The sequence below is a fragment of the Emydura macquarii genome, unplaced genomic scaffold (assembly GCF_026122565.2).
Source record: "Emydura macquarii macquarii isolate MOO-44397 ecotype Brisbane River unplaced genomic scaffold, CSIRO-AGI_Emac_v2 contig_1390, whole genome shotgun sequence".
In the NCBI taxonomy this organism is placed as follows: Eukaryota; Metazoa; Chordata; order Testudines; family Chelidae; genus Emydura; species Emydura macquarii.
The window spans coordinates 15423862-15440334 of record NW_027131527.1 but is presented as its reverse complement, the minus strand read 5'-3'; the positions used below and the strand labels follow the sequence as shown (position 1 = coordinate 15440334).

The 16473-nt window shown below is 40.9% G+C and overlaps 1 protein-coding gene across 2 annotated transcripts in view; it reads left to right on the top strand.

The window, feature by feature from the left end:
• The first annotated feature begins 4821 nt into the window (after nt 1-4821).
• Nucleotides 4822-16473, top strand: part of DNAJC9 (DnaJ heat shock protein family (Hsp40) member C9) — a 17724-nt gene continuing 6072 nt past the window's right edge. The window contains exons 1-5 of one of the 2 annotated variants that reach the window (XR_010920666.1): nt 4822-5402; nt 5556-5696; nt 11054-11308; nt 12098-12184; nt 16224-16295. Coding sequence is in view for 1 of the 2 variants with exons in the window: in XM_067552753.1 (XP_067408854.1) it covers nt 5223-5402; nt 5556-5696; nt 11054-11308; nt 12098-12184; nt 14134-14253 (783 nt within the window). In the remaining variant the exon portion in view is untranslated. Of the gene's footprint in view, nt 5403-5555; nt 5697-11053; nt 11309-12097; nt 12185-14133; nt 14798-16223; nt 16296-16473 lie in introns of those variants that run through there. The other variant, XM_067552753.1, reaches the window with a different exon arrangement.

The following is a 16473-nucleotide window of genomic DNA, read 5'->3' as shown; positions in this document are numbered from 1 at the left end:
TCAGAAGTCTGTGACATCTTGACAAGTTACTTTTTTATTCCTTTTTGAGTTCACTTATATTTAATTCTTGAGCTCCCTTGTGCCTTTGATACTACAGACTAGAAGTACTGTGAGGGATCTGTAGCTTTCCTTCTAACGAATCTTCCATAACAGCACTATGAAGAAGCTGATAAAACATGTGTAGTGAAAACTATTTGATCATTTCTAATGCAATCACTGAATGTATAAATGAGAATATTGAATAGGCGTAGGGAGGTTATATTACCTTTGTATTTGGCAGTGGCTATTGGAATACTGTATCTACAATTAAAAAAAGATGTGGAAAAATCAGAGTGGTTCAGAGAAGAAACATGAGAATGATTAAAGGATTGATTGATATATGGATGCCTTGTAGTGATAGACTCAAGCTTAAACTATTTAGTTTATCAGAAAAAACCTGAAGAGGGGACTTTATTAATCTGAAAGTACTTTCATGAGGAGCAGAAACTTGATGATAGAGGGCTCTTCAGTCCAGGAGACAAAGGTATAACAAGATCCAGTGACTGGAAGCTGAAGCTAGACAAATTCAGACTAGAAATAAGGTTTAACTTTTTTAAACATTGAGGGCAATTAACCATTGGAACAATTTACCAAGGATTGTAATAGATATTCCATCACTAGTATTTTAGACAGGAATTAATATAGGGAAGTCCTATGGTCTGTGTTTATGCAGGAGGTCACAATAGATTATCGTAATAGTTCCTTTTGGCCTTATCTTTGATTTTATTTTCATGACTGGGTCTGGCAATTTTCTTTATAGTCTGATTTCATTCCTAGGGAAAGAGTATGACTTGTACATTCCTCTCATTTTACAGCTTCGCTTTTATTACCAAGTTCTGTTTTAATTATATGATCACTGATATTTTTGTAGCAGTCTTTCTTTAATTGTACTTTGTGTTAATGTTTTAGACACCTAAAAAATCAAGAAACTTACAAAATTTCATAATAAAATCTGGCCCTTCATAATTTGTAGGAATTGGAATTAAAAGCATTCGTGCTTATGCATAAATCATAACTCTTTATCATAATTGCGCATTTAAGTATACACTTCAGATAACTCTCTTGGCTATCTTGAAGATGCACTTGTATGCTTATGTAAATTGCCTTCTCTGCACTCACTGATTTTTGGCTCTCGTTTAAACACATGCATTTTTATGCTTGGATGTGCTATTGTTGACTTTCAGTGTTTAACCATATATGAAAATTTTACATAACTGTACATCATGGATACAAGAGAGAAGGAAGTAGAAAAATTTAATAAAGCACATCTTATCATTACTAGCAAGTTTAAACAGTGCATCTTTTTGGACCAAATCACATTTGGCATGTTTAAATGAAAAGATGTGGTCACAGGTATCTGCTAGACATTCATGTAACTTGTAGTTATTGCTTATTTCAAAAGCTTTTGTAGCTAACTTTATTTTGGTAATGGACCTTTGTCAGACTAACATTCTGCATTCTTTCTTTCTATCCAGTGTGTTGCATCAGTGTTGAAAAATATCAAGTTTTCTCTTGTATATTAAAGAGAGAGAGATTGCAGTTTGGAGATGGTGTTTGCTATCAACCAGAGGAACTGACAGTTAGATACAGGACTTACTCCAGTTATTATTAGTAGAACATATTAGTTTTTGTAGTATCACTTCTGAATTCAAAGCTTTTGGCTACTTTGACAGGAAAGTAATTTGAAACATTAAAGAATAAAAAGTTAGGGAACAGAGTGAAGCAGAAAAGAATATTTGTGTAGATTTTATAAAACAAATAGGACAGAGAAGGTAATGAGGAGCCCTTTTAAAGAAAATAACATGTTTTAAAGACTGGCAGTTGAGTACTAACCCTCTCCAAACAATTAAATTACCTGTTTTTTCCAAAATTGCAGATATCTAAAAGTTATTTTAAAAATATCTTTCAGATTTCAGTAGAACAGTAAGTGCCATAAGCACAAATCTAAAGTAATTGAAGCAATGACCTCACTCCTATATTTCAAAACATAATTCAGTGTTACTGAATTCAGAGGATAATTCAGTGTTACTGTGTAGAGTAACCCAATAAAACTGCTGACTCAAGTGATCTGTCACATTATGGATTTATTGTATTAATTAACTAACAGGAATGCAGCAAAACTAATCAAAGTGAAACTAACCAGGGGGTGTTATGTATTAGAGTGAGGGTGGCTGGGAAGGAGTACCTAGTTTCAAAGCAACTGATTACTTCAACAGAGAGCTTTCAAACTGTTTTTTTAGGTTGTTGTTCATCTGTAAATAGCTGGCTTATCATATAATGTGCGTTCTTACTGTTTCCAGCTGCTCAGTCATATTAAGATAGTTAAAATAATTATACTTTGCTGATATTGCACTTCCATGTGTGCAATTGCCATAGTTAGGACAGGAATGATAGTGGAGGGGGAGAGGGTAATGAACCATGACCATAGTCTCTAGCACTATTGGCCGGGTACTATGGGAATGAGAGGAAACCCCTGCTGAAGATAGTCAGAGCGTTGGCTTCTGACATGTCACCATTACACTTTCGCATTAACACCCTGCAGCAGAGTCTGGGGTATTTCACTCTGCCCTTGTCAGCCTTTCTACTCACATTGCTTTGCAACCACAAATGTTATATGTATAAATCTTTAAACTGAAAGCTGAGCTGTCTCAGGAAGGGAGGGGCCATGGCCCAGCCCAGGCTGAGCCTACCTCTCCAGGGTGCTGGTACTCCATTCCCAGCTCCAGAGTAGGCAGAGACAAATGTGCTGACTGGTGCTGGTGCTACTCCCCCCACTCAGTGCACAGGGCAGGGCCAGAGTAATGTTACATATGGCTGCCATCAGTGGTAGCAGTTACTTACATCTAGTATTCTGTTTTGCTGCCCTGTCGCAGTGTGCTGCCTCTGCTCTGCAAATTGTGACGGATAGGAGTTCATCTGTCACCACTTGCTATCTTTCACTTTTTGCCATATGTTGGTTCAGGGAAAGCAAATTGTGACAAATAGGGTTATGATTGTCACTACTTGGCTGCCTCTTACCTTCTGAGCAGCTGGTAGCAAGTTGTGATGATACTGACCACGGCAATGCCTAACTTTTAGGAATCTAGAAAGTCACAGGAACACCACTGCAATTCACAAAGCCTAAGGCAGATGCTTAAGCTCCCAGTACAATGAATGGGGAGAATGAGGGGCCTCAGAACACAGTTCATGAGGTAGGGAGCCACCTGAACCAGTTTCTGGGAGGTCCTAACTGAGGGGTGGGGGGATTTGTGCTAAGCCTCAGCCCCCCCCCCCGAGTTTGGTGCCTAAGTGCCTGCTGCAGGAAGATGTCTAGCTCTGCCTCGTGATCCATGAAGGAGAACCCCATCTCCTGGAGTCTGGTGGCTTAGGTGCCTAAGCTGGCTGTTACCTAGCTCATTCTCATAAGTCTCCCCCTGCCCAAAACAACCAGAGCAGGTGGTGATGCCTGCCTTGAAACTTACACCCCAGTGGTTAGAGCTCTTGTTCAAATCCTTTCTCCCTCTTTATCTGAGAGGGGAATTGAACATGAGTCTTGCACATCCTAGGCATCTGCTCTAACCATTGGGCTAGAAGTCATAAGGTGGCTGCTATCTCCAGCCACATTTTGAATGGGACCTGATCTTGTAAGTGGCCCCATATATTCTCCTAGGCAGGAAATAGGCATCCAGATGCCTAAAGTAAGGTCGCAGTGGGTGTGCTTGGAAGCACAAACTTAGACACCTAAGCAAGTTTTACCCTGAAAATGTAGGTATTTGGTGAGTTTAGGTGCCTAAACAGGGTGAGTGGATTTTCACTGTTGAGCCTAAAATTGGGACTTAGCCTCCAAAATCTTTGTGAATCTACCCCTAACTCTCTATAATGTAGCCATAATGCATACACCTCTGGCTTCTTCAAATCTTCTTAAGAATGTCAGCATCTCTTCCTTTTAAAAACAGTTTTAGTGTTGTCAAGAAAACTATCCTTACAGCAGCTATGTGCATGCTCTTGCATTGTTCATCCATTCCTGTCGCTGGGCACTCTAATAGAACTCCCCTCTTCAGCTTTGATTGGCTTAGCTATCAGATGAGTAACAGGGACCTGCCAAGGGGCTTGCCTACAATGAAGACAACCTATACAGCTTTAGAAACAAATACAGAGCATGTCTAGTAACTGCCATGCTGTTTCTGGGCCAGGTGATCAGCCCTGCATGTGTGCTGAGACACATCATCAGTGTTAGGATGCAACAAAAGTATTTTTTCTCACATCAGACTGTCCTCATACCTTTATGGATATTGCAATCATGGATTCAATAATATAATGTAAGAAAAGTTTGAGACAATGCTGTGTTTGTACGTTAAATTTTCCTGAGAGAACAGCATAACAAGGTTTGTATCATATGGAGTTAGAGAGCACTTACAGGTTGATATCAAAGAGAAATTTTTACAGTTAAAGCATCAAATATGTAGATCAGTTGACTAATTCTAATGCAACAAGAGTGCCACCACCTGATGCACATTACTCAGAGGGTATCACTATACAGCTAAGGCAACACCCTTCACATGCACAGCAGGAGCTGCCATGACACTTAGGCCTTCCTTCTGTTCATGAAACATGTCCTGACCTGTGCAGGTCAGAAAGGAGCAAGATCACTTTAAACTTACACCATTTATTAACATTTCGTCAGGCCAAAAGTGATACGTGTGAAACAGTGCAAAGGCTTTTCTACACAGGCAGAGTCTGCAGCGCTAGCGCTCCGCCTCCGGCCCCCACCGGACTATGAGTGAGGGCAGCAGGCGGCCTGCCCGGCTTCCCCAGATGTTACTGAGCATGCGCAGTAAGAGCCACAGTCTAGAAGCGGGCGGCCCCAAGGCCCAGATTACAGCGGCCCTGCTGCACTTCACAGCGGGCTGGACGCGGTGCTGGGACCTGCAGGGCAACGACCACTCCTCTGTCCTGCCGGAGAAAGCGGGCGCTCTTTGGAAGCGGCGGCGCCATCGTTCCCCAAAACCTCATACAGGGGCGTGGCCGCGGCCACTCAAAAGGGCTGCGGAATAGTGCCGTTTTCTACCTCAGTCGCACGTCTTTGAAGTTTGCAGCAGCCCCGGCCGTAAAGCAGCGTGGGTCGCAGACTGAGCGCGCGCCAAACTCGGCCCGCGAAACGGCACGAACGACTCGACTCTCGAGTCTAATCGGCCGGCGGCGCCATGGGGCTGCTGGAGCAGTGCGAGGCGGCCTTTGGCGCCACCGACTTCTATCAAGTGCTGGGCGTCAGACGGGAGGCCTCGGCGGACGAAATCCGTCGCGGCTACCACAGGGTCTCGCTACGGGTCCATCCGGACCGCGCTGCCCCGGACCGCAAGGAGGAGGCGACCCGCCACTTTCAGGTGAGCCCGCGGTGGTGAAGGGGAGAGCGGCCCCCCTCCGCCACAGCAGCTTGTGAGCCGCGTCGTGACTCCCCGCAGCGAAGACGGGGAGACTGGGCCGGTGCCAGGAGCGACTGGCTGCGCCGGGTGACTGACGGTGGTTTGTTTCCTCAGCTCTTGGGCAAGGTGTATGCGGTGCTGAGCGAGCGGGACCAGCGGGCGCTGTACGACGAGCAGGGCATTGTGGATGAGGAGTCAGATGCGCTGAGCCAGGACCGCAACTGGGAGGAATACTGGCGGCTGCTCTTCAAGAAGGTAGGGGCTGTCGGCGGGAACGGCTAGTGACTTGGCAGGAATTCTCAGCACTGCTACTGGGGGGTGTCCCAGATCTAGTGCTCCTAGAAGGGAGGATGTGTCGTGAATTGATAGATAATGATATGTGCAGCTGGTGTTTGCTCTAAATGTGCGGCTGCTGTGGTTAAATCGGAGAACTTGTTTCCTTCCTTGGCTGGAATGAGTTAGTTGGGGTTGGTCCTGCTTTGAGTAGAGGGTTGGATGATCTCCTTAAGTCCTCCTTTCCAGCCCTAATTTTCTATGATTTAATAGTCATATTTTGCCCTAGTGTTGTACTATCCTGGGCAGTTGCTAATTCTGTTGCTCTAGCTGAATTAAAGCACCCCACTGATGAGTGGGGTAAATGGTAATCTAGTCCATCTACATCAACAAGATGCTTCAGGTGTAAAGTAGGAGCAAAGTGATCATTAGGGCTCTAGAAAAGACCTGGAAGATGATAATGGAGAGCAAAGATTTACATTGGCTCTACATAGATTCACTAGATGGCTTTCACCAAGTTTCAGTCAACAGTGGCTCACTGCAATGAGGTGACAATTTATCTTGATCAGATTTGGGACAATGTCAAACTGCAGTGATATCAAAGAAGAAGGCAAACACATGATCTTCTCTCAGGTGACATTGATAGTTATTTCAAAGGACTTTCATCATGAAATGCTGGGGACACAATTAACTTTTGCAGTTCATTTCCTTCTGGAGATAACCTGGAGGCTGGTGCTTTTAAAATGTAGTTCTGGAATCACATAAAATTCAATCTTGGTATCCCTTCTCTTCAACTTGAATGCGTAGCTGCTTGGAGAGATTGTAAGAAGCATTTAGGGCAATAGTGTAATCAGTATGCTGATGACGCTCAGCTCTGCGTTTACTTTTTTTCTGAGCTTTATGCGGCCATTTCCTTATTTTTCCAATATCTTGTAGAAATAAGGAAGTCAGTCAGTTCTGGTTTCATCCAGATGAAGCTGATACTTATTACTAGTAAGTTCAAAACATATAGACCCAGAAATTCAAAATAAGTGTATTTTGAGACTGTTGGTGAAAGAATGGCAATCACTGTGGCTCCAGGTCAGTGCTGATTTGCTATGATTAAAGTATGTATTACTTGGTAAGAATAACTTGTGTACATGGGCAGTGCCACCACTGCTGTCACTGGGGCTTAAAATACAAAAAAAAAATAGAGCTTGAAGTTCTGCCTGTTTCATGTTAGGAAGTTGAGGCCTAGGATTGAGAGTTCTGCACAATGCTATCTTTAGAGAAGCAGAATTGTCAGGAAAGTAACTTCTTCACGTGGCCTTTGCCCATTGCCACTCACAGAATGAACTTGTGGTGTAGCTCTGGTTGTTTTATGGCAGTGCATGTTGGAGTGCTCTCCCACCCTCTCCTTCATCTCCCCTCACTATTCCTGAACATCAGGGTGAACCAGCCCATAAAAGGGAGCATGGGGTATTGGCCATTCAGGCTCCTTCCAACCACGACAGCAGAAGGACCAGGAACCTCTCTGTGCTACTCGAGCCTGGATCCAACCTCTTTGAATACTGAGGGCTTGTCTACACTACAAAATTAGGTTGACCTACAGCCACCACAATAATTCAAACAGCTGTTGGTGTCCACACTACCCTCCTTCCACTGGTGTTCTGGGTCCTCACCAGGAGTGCTTGCACTGACTGAAATGGGGCACTGTGGGGCATTGACAGCCAGGTGGGGCTCACAGCTGGAGCGCCCCTCCCACTCCGGCTTGACAGCCTGAGCTCCCCATGCCAACTCAGTTTCACAGCAGGGAGCCTACCAGCCCTGAAATTGACATTCTTGTCAGTTTTAGGGTTGTGGCTCAGAGAGGGATTACAGCTGGACTTGTAAAACTGAAATCAGTTTCGCTACTGGTAGGCTCCATGCTGTGAAATTGAGCTGTCATGCCAAGGTGAGGGTTCCAATTGTGAGCCTGAAGTCAGGCTCAATTTCACAGCATGGGGCCTTCCAGCAGTGAAATAGACATTCTTGTCAGTTTCATGACTCCCTCTATGAGTCCCAGCACTGCTGCTCTGAGTTGGAGGCAGCTGTGAAACTGATAAGAATGACAGCCAATAGCTGATGAAGTAATACAGTGTCTACAGTAGACACTGTGTCTCCCTAACTACACCAACATAAGCCCTAGGCTTCTCCTGTAGATGGAATTATGATGTCGGTGTAGCAGGCCACTTATTTCAGTGGAAGCAGCATTCTAGTGTAGACACTATCATAATTAGGTCAACGTAAGCTGCCTTATGTCAACTTAACTCTGTAGTGTAGACCAAGCATTGGTGCCTTAGGGTATGTCTACACTTAAAACGCTACAGTGGCACAGCTGCACCGCTGCAGCACTTCAGTGTAGACACTACCTGCACTGATGGGAGGGATTCTCCCATAGGCATGGGTAATCCACCTCCCTGAGAAGCAGTAGTTAGGTTGATGAAAGAATTTTTTTTTGTTGACTTAGCACTAACTACACTAGGGGCTAGGTCAACTTAACTGCTTTTCTTGGGGGGATGGATTTTTCACACCCCTGAGCAACATAGGTAAGACAACTTCTTGTGTAGACCAGGCCTTAGACTTCTTAGAATTAGTGTTAGAAATTTTAGCTGTGTTTGTTTGGTTTTATATTTACAGAAATTATTTGTGTTTATTAGTTTTTATTAGCTCCTACAGCTTGGTGCAGGTTCATGGATCCTATGGCAGATCCAAAGTGAAAGAGGCCAGAGTTTAATAGATCTGCCTATTGTCCTGCTGTACTCCCAGCTTCAGAAGCATATATTAAGTTTCTGGCTTGCTTGGAGGAAGGACACTCCTTCCCAATCGGCAGTTTGTAATACCTTCATTCCAAGAGCTTGTAAGGAATGTTGAAAAGAGCTACATGCCTTACTTCTTCTAAAGGTGCTAGTGGCCAAACTATCCTGTTCTGTAACTGCTGGTTCTGAGAGTTCAGAGAGGTCAGTATTGGCCCCTAGCTCCTCATGGAATAAAGCATCTCAAGATCCTGCTGAAGATATCCTCCTCCATTCCTGGAGTGAAAATTAACCTTCAGTACCAAGGGAGCTTAAGTCATCAGATCCTGGTTCCACATGTGTCAGACCCCCACTGGTGTCAGCCTCTGTAACCAGAGCCAGTTGTAGTGGGAGTGCCCTTTCTGATCTGACACATTCAATTCCAGATAAGGGTATGGCATGAGATATGACTCCTGTTAGCAGAGCCAAATGGTGTTCTGGGTCCTTCTCAGATCCCAAAGTCAGTTCTGAAGGAAGTTTTCAGAATCTTGGCCAGGTATTAAGGCCACAGCAGAGGGCAAACAGCTGAAGAAGGATTGTACCCCTAATGTAACAAGTGTAGTGGTCCCAGATGTTGGCTACAATTGCTTGTTGCTTTCACATATTATAACAATAGTTGCTCAGGTACATCATTTGAATCCAAATGTTAATCTGATCCTTGGACAGTGTGATAGGAGAATAAAAGAGAGCCTCAGAGCCATACTCCACTTCATCAATACAAAAGGGACAAAGGATCAAAGAGCAGATTTAAACTTCCCAGACCTTTCAGTCCTTCCTTCCTGAACACTGACAGGCTCAGCAGGAAAGTTGTCTTCCCCCTCTCAATTTGAAAAATGCCAAGACCACTAGTTGCCCTTTACTTACTGTCTCGGATCTGGGGTTGGATCCAAAATCTGACACTGTATCAGATTGAGAGGTTAATTCACCATTTCTGTTTCTATCATCTGCAAAGAAAGGGAGCCTGGACCTACCCTACCCCACCTCACATAGCTACAGTTCCTACAGTTACTTGAGTAGGTATTATGATAAATATAGAATATTGGCAGAATTGGCAATTTCCTCCTTGAGACAGATGCTTTTACTGGCTCTTGTTTAGATATTATGGAGACATTGAACAAAGTCGCCCTTACAGGGATCAGTCCCCTCCAAGAGGTCAGGGAAAGCCTCGTGTACGAATGTTCCTGAATTCATCTACGTAACTAAGGTAATAAAGGGTGTTTCACAACCATAGTCTCAGATAGGCTTTCAAAGAAAGAACTGATGGAACTTGTATATCAGAACACAGAATTACAGATACTGTCTGTGTCCGATGTTCAATATATTGGGATCTCCTAACGGCTAGATCGTTATCCCAGTTCTAGCTGAGTTATTGCAACCAGCCAAAACTGTTTGTTTGAGCAAATCCCGTCTCTAGTAAGCTATGTCAAAGAAAGCTGACAAGCTCTAATCTATATCTATATTTGATCCAATCTATATTTGAATAGCTGCTCCGCCTGAAAGTTTCTGATCTCACTTTATAGTTTGTGAAAGTTAACTTAGAAGCCATATCCGCTTACGCCACACTATTTGATGATAGGACTGTATTTACTCAGACACAGTAAAGAGACTTATGAAGAGTCTTCCACCAGTCAAAGATACAACTCCATTGTGGGGCCTTAATCTAGTCTGTACTCGGTTTATGAGGCTCCTTTTGAGCCTCTGATTGAATGTTCACTATTTCACCTGTCAGCCAAAACAGGATTCATTATAGCAATAATGTCTGCCAGAAGAGTAAGTGAACTTCAGGCTCTGTTGGCTGATCTGCCCTTCGTTTTTCCACAAGGACAAAGTGATTTCGCTGTCCCCACCCTAAATTTTTACCCAAGGTAGTAACTGATTTCCATCTCAACCAATTAGTTAAAAAATATTGGCAGATTCCTTGCTCCCACACTAATAAATCCAGGAAATTTAGAAAGCCACTATGTCTTATTTCTTATGCACAAAATAATAAGCAGAAAACTATTTCTCAAATACTATCTAAGCAGGTTAGGTTATATATTGAAGAGAGCTACAAATTTGCCTTGGTAGGTCTCCTGTTAAGGATTAGATCACATTCCACAAGAGCAATGAGGGCCTCCTTGGCATGCCTTAAGCATATTCCCATTGTAGAAATTTGCAGAGCTGCTAAATGGAGCTTTATTTGTGTATTTACAAAACACTGTGCACAAGACCTAGCATCCCAGTAGGAGGCTCAGTTTGTTAGGGCGGTACTTCAGTCACTGTTTAATTAGGATTCCACTTTCCTGAGGTGACAGTACTGCTTTTCAAATTGTCTCAGGAGTTTGAATGGGTAGAGTCCTTCCTGAAGAACTCCCATTACAGGTGAATAACCTTCATTTCCCTTTTTAGAATAATTTTAACATCAAATTTTGGACTGGAAAACTTGAATGTCTCTTTACATTTCTTTTCTAATCTGACTTTGAGAATTTGCCTTCTGTAGGAAATCTGGTAATTCATAATGTTTTAACTTATTTTTTTTAATTTCAGATCACCATAAAAGATATTGAAGACTTTGAAAAGAAATACAAAGGTTCAGAAGAAGAACTGGCTGATATTAAAGCAGCCTATAAAGATTTCAAAGGAGACGTGGACAAAATTATGGAATCTGTGCTGTGTGTTGATTATGCAGATGAACCAAGAATACGGAAGATCATACAACAAGCCATTGACTCTGGAGAAGTTCCATCCTACAAACTCTTTGTAAAAGAGTCTAAGCAAAAAATGAATGCAAGGAAAAGGAAGGTATGTAACTGCACCTGCAAGGGCTCAAAAGGGAAAATTATTAAATATTTACACTTGACAGGAAGTTTTTTTGTTTTGTTTTTTTGTTTTTTTTCCAAATCCATGTAAACTGTGCATCACTTTACTTAAAAATTCCTTCCCCGTTGGAAATACATGGTATGAGTTTTGCAAAGACACAACTGTGACACTATCATGAGTTGCCGGACTTAAGTTTGAATTTGAGTCTAGAGACTTCCTATTTTGTCTTCTCAGCAGTAATTTAGTCTTTCAAATGTCATGTCCTTTAACTGCAGTCAGTTTGTTGCTAAGGATTTCAGTGCAATAGGCTCTTATATTATTTTCTACTTGCATTTAATCTATTTGAATATCATGCCCACATTGATAAGTTTATCAAAGTTCAAAATATTGGAGCAGATCAGTGTTTCTTGACCCAAATTTAAAGTGGCAAGGTTAGGCCAAAATATTGACTTCTGGAATTCTACCATATATTTACTTTTTATACCAGACAGTGCATTCAGCAATTTTATTGATAGTTGAATGGTAAAAGTTAAAATTCAGATGTGAAGAAGCGAAAACATGGTAGAATTTCCTAATAGTGGAACCAGTATTGGATGTTTAACATAGATCACACTTGAACAAATAATTTTTTCCACTAAAGTTTTTGCTACTTTGCTCTTCTTGTTTATATTTAGATGCAAAAGGAAGTGTTCAATAACTGTTGTAATAAAACTTTGATAAAATAACATGCTGACTGTTTGTTTTCATCTAAGCAGCTAGTTACTATTTCAGGCTCAAGAAGAAGCTAAAGAGGCAGAAAAGACCAGAGAAGAACTCGGCCTTGGTGAAGGGGAAGATGACTTGAAAGCACTAATTCAAGTAAGATTTGAGAATCTTTGTAGAGGGAAGGCATTTTATCTCTCTGACTTCAGATAGTTGTTACCTTTTGGTGCACAAATACTAGTAGGCTTATGTGCTTGCAGACGTGATCCTCAAAACTAATTATTACACATTAGGAAAAATCTACCTGAGATTAGAATGAGCTCCAGTGTTAAAGTCTGTGCACTTTATTTAGTCTTCAGAAAGCTCTGATCAACCCTGAATATGATGCAAAATTTTATTTAATTCTCTTGCACTAAGAACCTGGTTCACTGTAGTTATACTTATTCTGGTCCCAAATAAACCATGAAAATTTCTATTAGGAACTTAGGAATTTCTATAGTAAATAGGTACCACATTAAAGGGACCATTGATGTCTTTGCAGTCCCTGGTAGGAATAGACAGGAATGATCTTCATTGGCTTTGATGGTGTGGTGGTCTGCCCTGAAGTCTCTATTCTCTTGGGTACCGTAAGGATCTACTCTGTCATGCCTTTATTCAGTGTGCATGTGAGACCATTCGCTAGTGAGATGTGTTGAAGTGTTCTCACACTGATAATATCCAGCTTTATATAGCTAGTTTGTCCATCCCAGAGAGTGTTGTCAAATAGGCAAATTTGGGCCATGAGTAAGGGCAAGAAAGCTGAGTCTGAATCCTCAGAATATTTATGATTATGGAGGATTGGAAGAAACAGCTTGAAGTTAGCAGAGATTTTTATAATTTCCTCTGATTACAAATGAAGGCCAGATATCCTGAAAGCTCACATATTGAAGGGTTTAGTTGGATTCTCAGCTGTTTTTAAAGGACAAAAGAGCATCTGCAACCAAGTTGGCTTTTTACTTTGTGTCTGGCCAGGAGGCTACGTTTTCTTTTCTGAGGTAGGCCAGGCCGCTGTGATCTGTGCTTATGTCACCTATAGGTAGGATACACCTCACATTTATTTTCTGAAGCTATGAAGAATGTTTTAACAAGCTTGTTAAGTGGAGGGCCTTCCTGTGAGTATGACACCAGTACTCAAAGATCTTTACCCGTCGCTTAATGTTTTCCAGGTGGAGTTTCAGATATTGGTTCTTACCTATAAAATTCAATGGCCTGATTCTTAGAAGTGCTGAGCACCCGCTAGTCCATTGAAGTCAATGAGAACTAAGTGCTTGGCTCCTTTGAAAAGCAAGCTATAAGTGACCTGAGACTTTTCTATTGGAGGAATTGTATTGCTCCCCATATCATACTGCCACTGTTGAGGTTGGTGGAGCTTCCTGAGTTTGACTTTGAGCTCCTTCTGTATATATGAGGGAGCTGCTGACAAGGGGTGTTGCATGAAGAACCCTTGGGCTTGGAATTCACTCTCTGTTCTCCTTACCTTGATCTGAAGTAGCCTGACTCTGCTGATCTTCCCCATCTGCAGTAAGGCTTATCTGAATAGGCATTTAGGGAACACTGAGATGGCTAGAGGAGGTATGGTTTGTTTTGGAAGGGGATGATCAAGATGTCTATTTGAATTATGCTTGATGATATGTTTGTAGGGGTGATGGAGGAAATGTGGTGCTTCTTTAGGTTCTATTTTTTAATTGTACTTACTTTAGTTAATGGCGAGGAAGCCACCTATGCTATAGTTGTATAAACAAACTAGATACCTAGATCATCTCTCCTTTTCAGAATATAGTTCTGGTCTCAATTACCTCCTTTCATGAACCCACCCCCATTCTCAATCATTTAATATTTTTGTTGCCCTCTTCTAGCCTTTTTTTTCTTGAAATTTATTTTTAGATGTGTCCCATATTTTATACATCATTACATATAGATTTTTACATAATTATATCACATATTCCATATTCTGTATCTTCTTAGTATAGTACATCCCAACATCTTATTTAACTACACCGAGTATTCTAATGAAGTTGGATGTCACAATAACTTTTTGGTAAACAGATTTCTTGTTCATTTTATAGAGCAGAAATAAAGATCGAAAAAAAGAAATAGATGATTTTCTGGCTCAAATGGAAGCAAAATATGGAAGCAATTCCAAAAAAGGAGGAAAGAAAACAGCACCCAAGAAGGGAAAGAAATAATTATCTATTGACTTTCTAGTCTTTGTCAGTCCACAAATGAAGACCTAAGTCCTAGTGAATCTCTGCAACCTTCTAGACTTCCATGCGCATCAATTCATTGTGGCTGGGAAGAAATAATAGCAAGAGAGATGAAAAGGAACTTTTTTGATGAAACTATTTTAAATCCTCTTCTAAATTTTAGTTAGGATTAAATAGGTTATTGAATTACCATTTTGCTACAGGTAAGAGTTGTAAATTTACTAGTTGGGATCTATATATCTATCAAAATTCGAGTTGTGTAAGCACCCACCTGGTGAGACTGTTGGTGGCAAAACAATGTAATTCAACAGGGTTGATTGTCTTAAAAATGTTGATTTGTGTGGCTTGTTACCTGGATATCTTATTTTCTGGTTCTGTTCATGCTCACCAGTTTCCTCTGTGATACTTAGTTGCTCTTCTTATGGTCTTTGCACTTCTGTTCAACAGGGCAAGAGTTTTTCAAATATTTGTGCTTTTATTAAAGATACTTTTGAATACTAGCTTTAATAAAAATGTTTTCACAAAACTCTGCAGTACTCTTGTTTATTCAACCCCATGTTTTTGCAAATGGTTTTTATAGACGAGTATCTATCGTACATAATAATGAAATTTACTATCTGTTCAAACACTTGATGTTGGATTGCCTAACATGAAGTAATACTGCATAACATTACAGCATTTGATTAAGATGATGGACATATAGTACCACGATGGCATGTGGGTATGTAGACACTTGTCTTGTAAGAGACCTGTAACCAGTTCATTATTTCCAAAATGGAGCCCTATTTCTATAAGTTGTATGAAAGTTCTCATAGAGCTGGTCTATTGTAAAAATACATAAAGTACTTTAGAAAAAATCTAGTGAGGTAATCATCCTGTAGTAAGTTTAGTAAGAATAATTTAAAGGCAGCAGAAATTCATGAGCCTTGGTATAAATTGATGGGGCAGTTCATTGAAAAATGATCTTAGCTGAAATAAATTTAACACACAGCCTTATTTATTTTGTGACATTTTTATTTTATCGGTTTAGTAGCCACATTTGCAACTTGAAGCTAATGGAAGTTGCAGTAATTCATCAGTTTCTAAGATCACTCGCTCAATTTAAAGTTGACTCGAACAATATTGAAAAGATCGATTAGGTTTTTTTAGGAGGAGGAGATTTCATGCTAAGTGTTACCTCATTGCTTTTAACAGTTATTACCCTGAAGCTGACAGACAAGCTATACTAAATCATTAAGTAACTATGACTTGGTTCAAAACAAATCTTACTAAACAAAAGCATTCAGTAGTGCAAACTTTTGACACCTGTTAACCCCTCTTTCACACACAGGAATTTTATCTGTAATGAGACTGAATTTTGGTAAATAAGTCTCCAGAGCTGGGCTTTGGCCAATTTTGTAATGTATCTGCTGGTCTTAGGCTACAAACTACACGTACCATTAATTAGGGGCCATAATACCATCCAAGCTGCTTGTGTCTCATGTGTGTCTGTGTGTTTGTTAATAGGGGATCACAAACAGAGGAGTGGTGGAGAAAAATATTTTGGTCCCTAAGAGAGCTGTTGCTATATGGCTTGATTTGAACTACTTTGAAAGAGTTTTAATTAAATTATATTAAATTTTAATTTAAACCATGGACATTTTGTAGTGATCAAGATAAGTAGACGGTGTGGTTTCAGTTATAAAGAGATAAAAATTGGTACAGCCCACTTCGTGCCCTGGAAAAGACCGTGATTGCCTTCAGCTAATTCAGTGATGCTTTGATACCTTGTATCATTCTGTCTACTCATCTGAAATGAGACTACATCTTAAAGGGAACCCCATGCCTGTTAAAAATTATCCTGTTTGTATAGTGCCTAGCACAATGGGGTCATGGCCTGACTATGGCTCCTAGGTACCACAGGAATACAAATATGTCTTTTGTTAACACTATTCTTCCTTTTTTCTGAACAGAGGATGGTTGAACCCAGATGACAGGAGAAGGTTTGGATGGGACCTGCTTTTCCATGAACAGGAATTTTGGAGGTAAGGGTCATTGCATTAGGGGGAAAAAAAATTAGGGGGAATAAAAAAATTAGGGGGAATAAAAGTTGCTAAAAGACACATAGTGTGTGATGGAATGTATAACTTGTTTCTGTTGGTGAGAGAGAGGGCTACATAGCTGCATCTGCTAACAGCCTATTCTTATAAAGGATATGTTTTT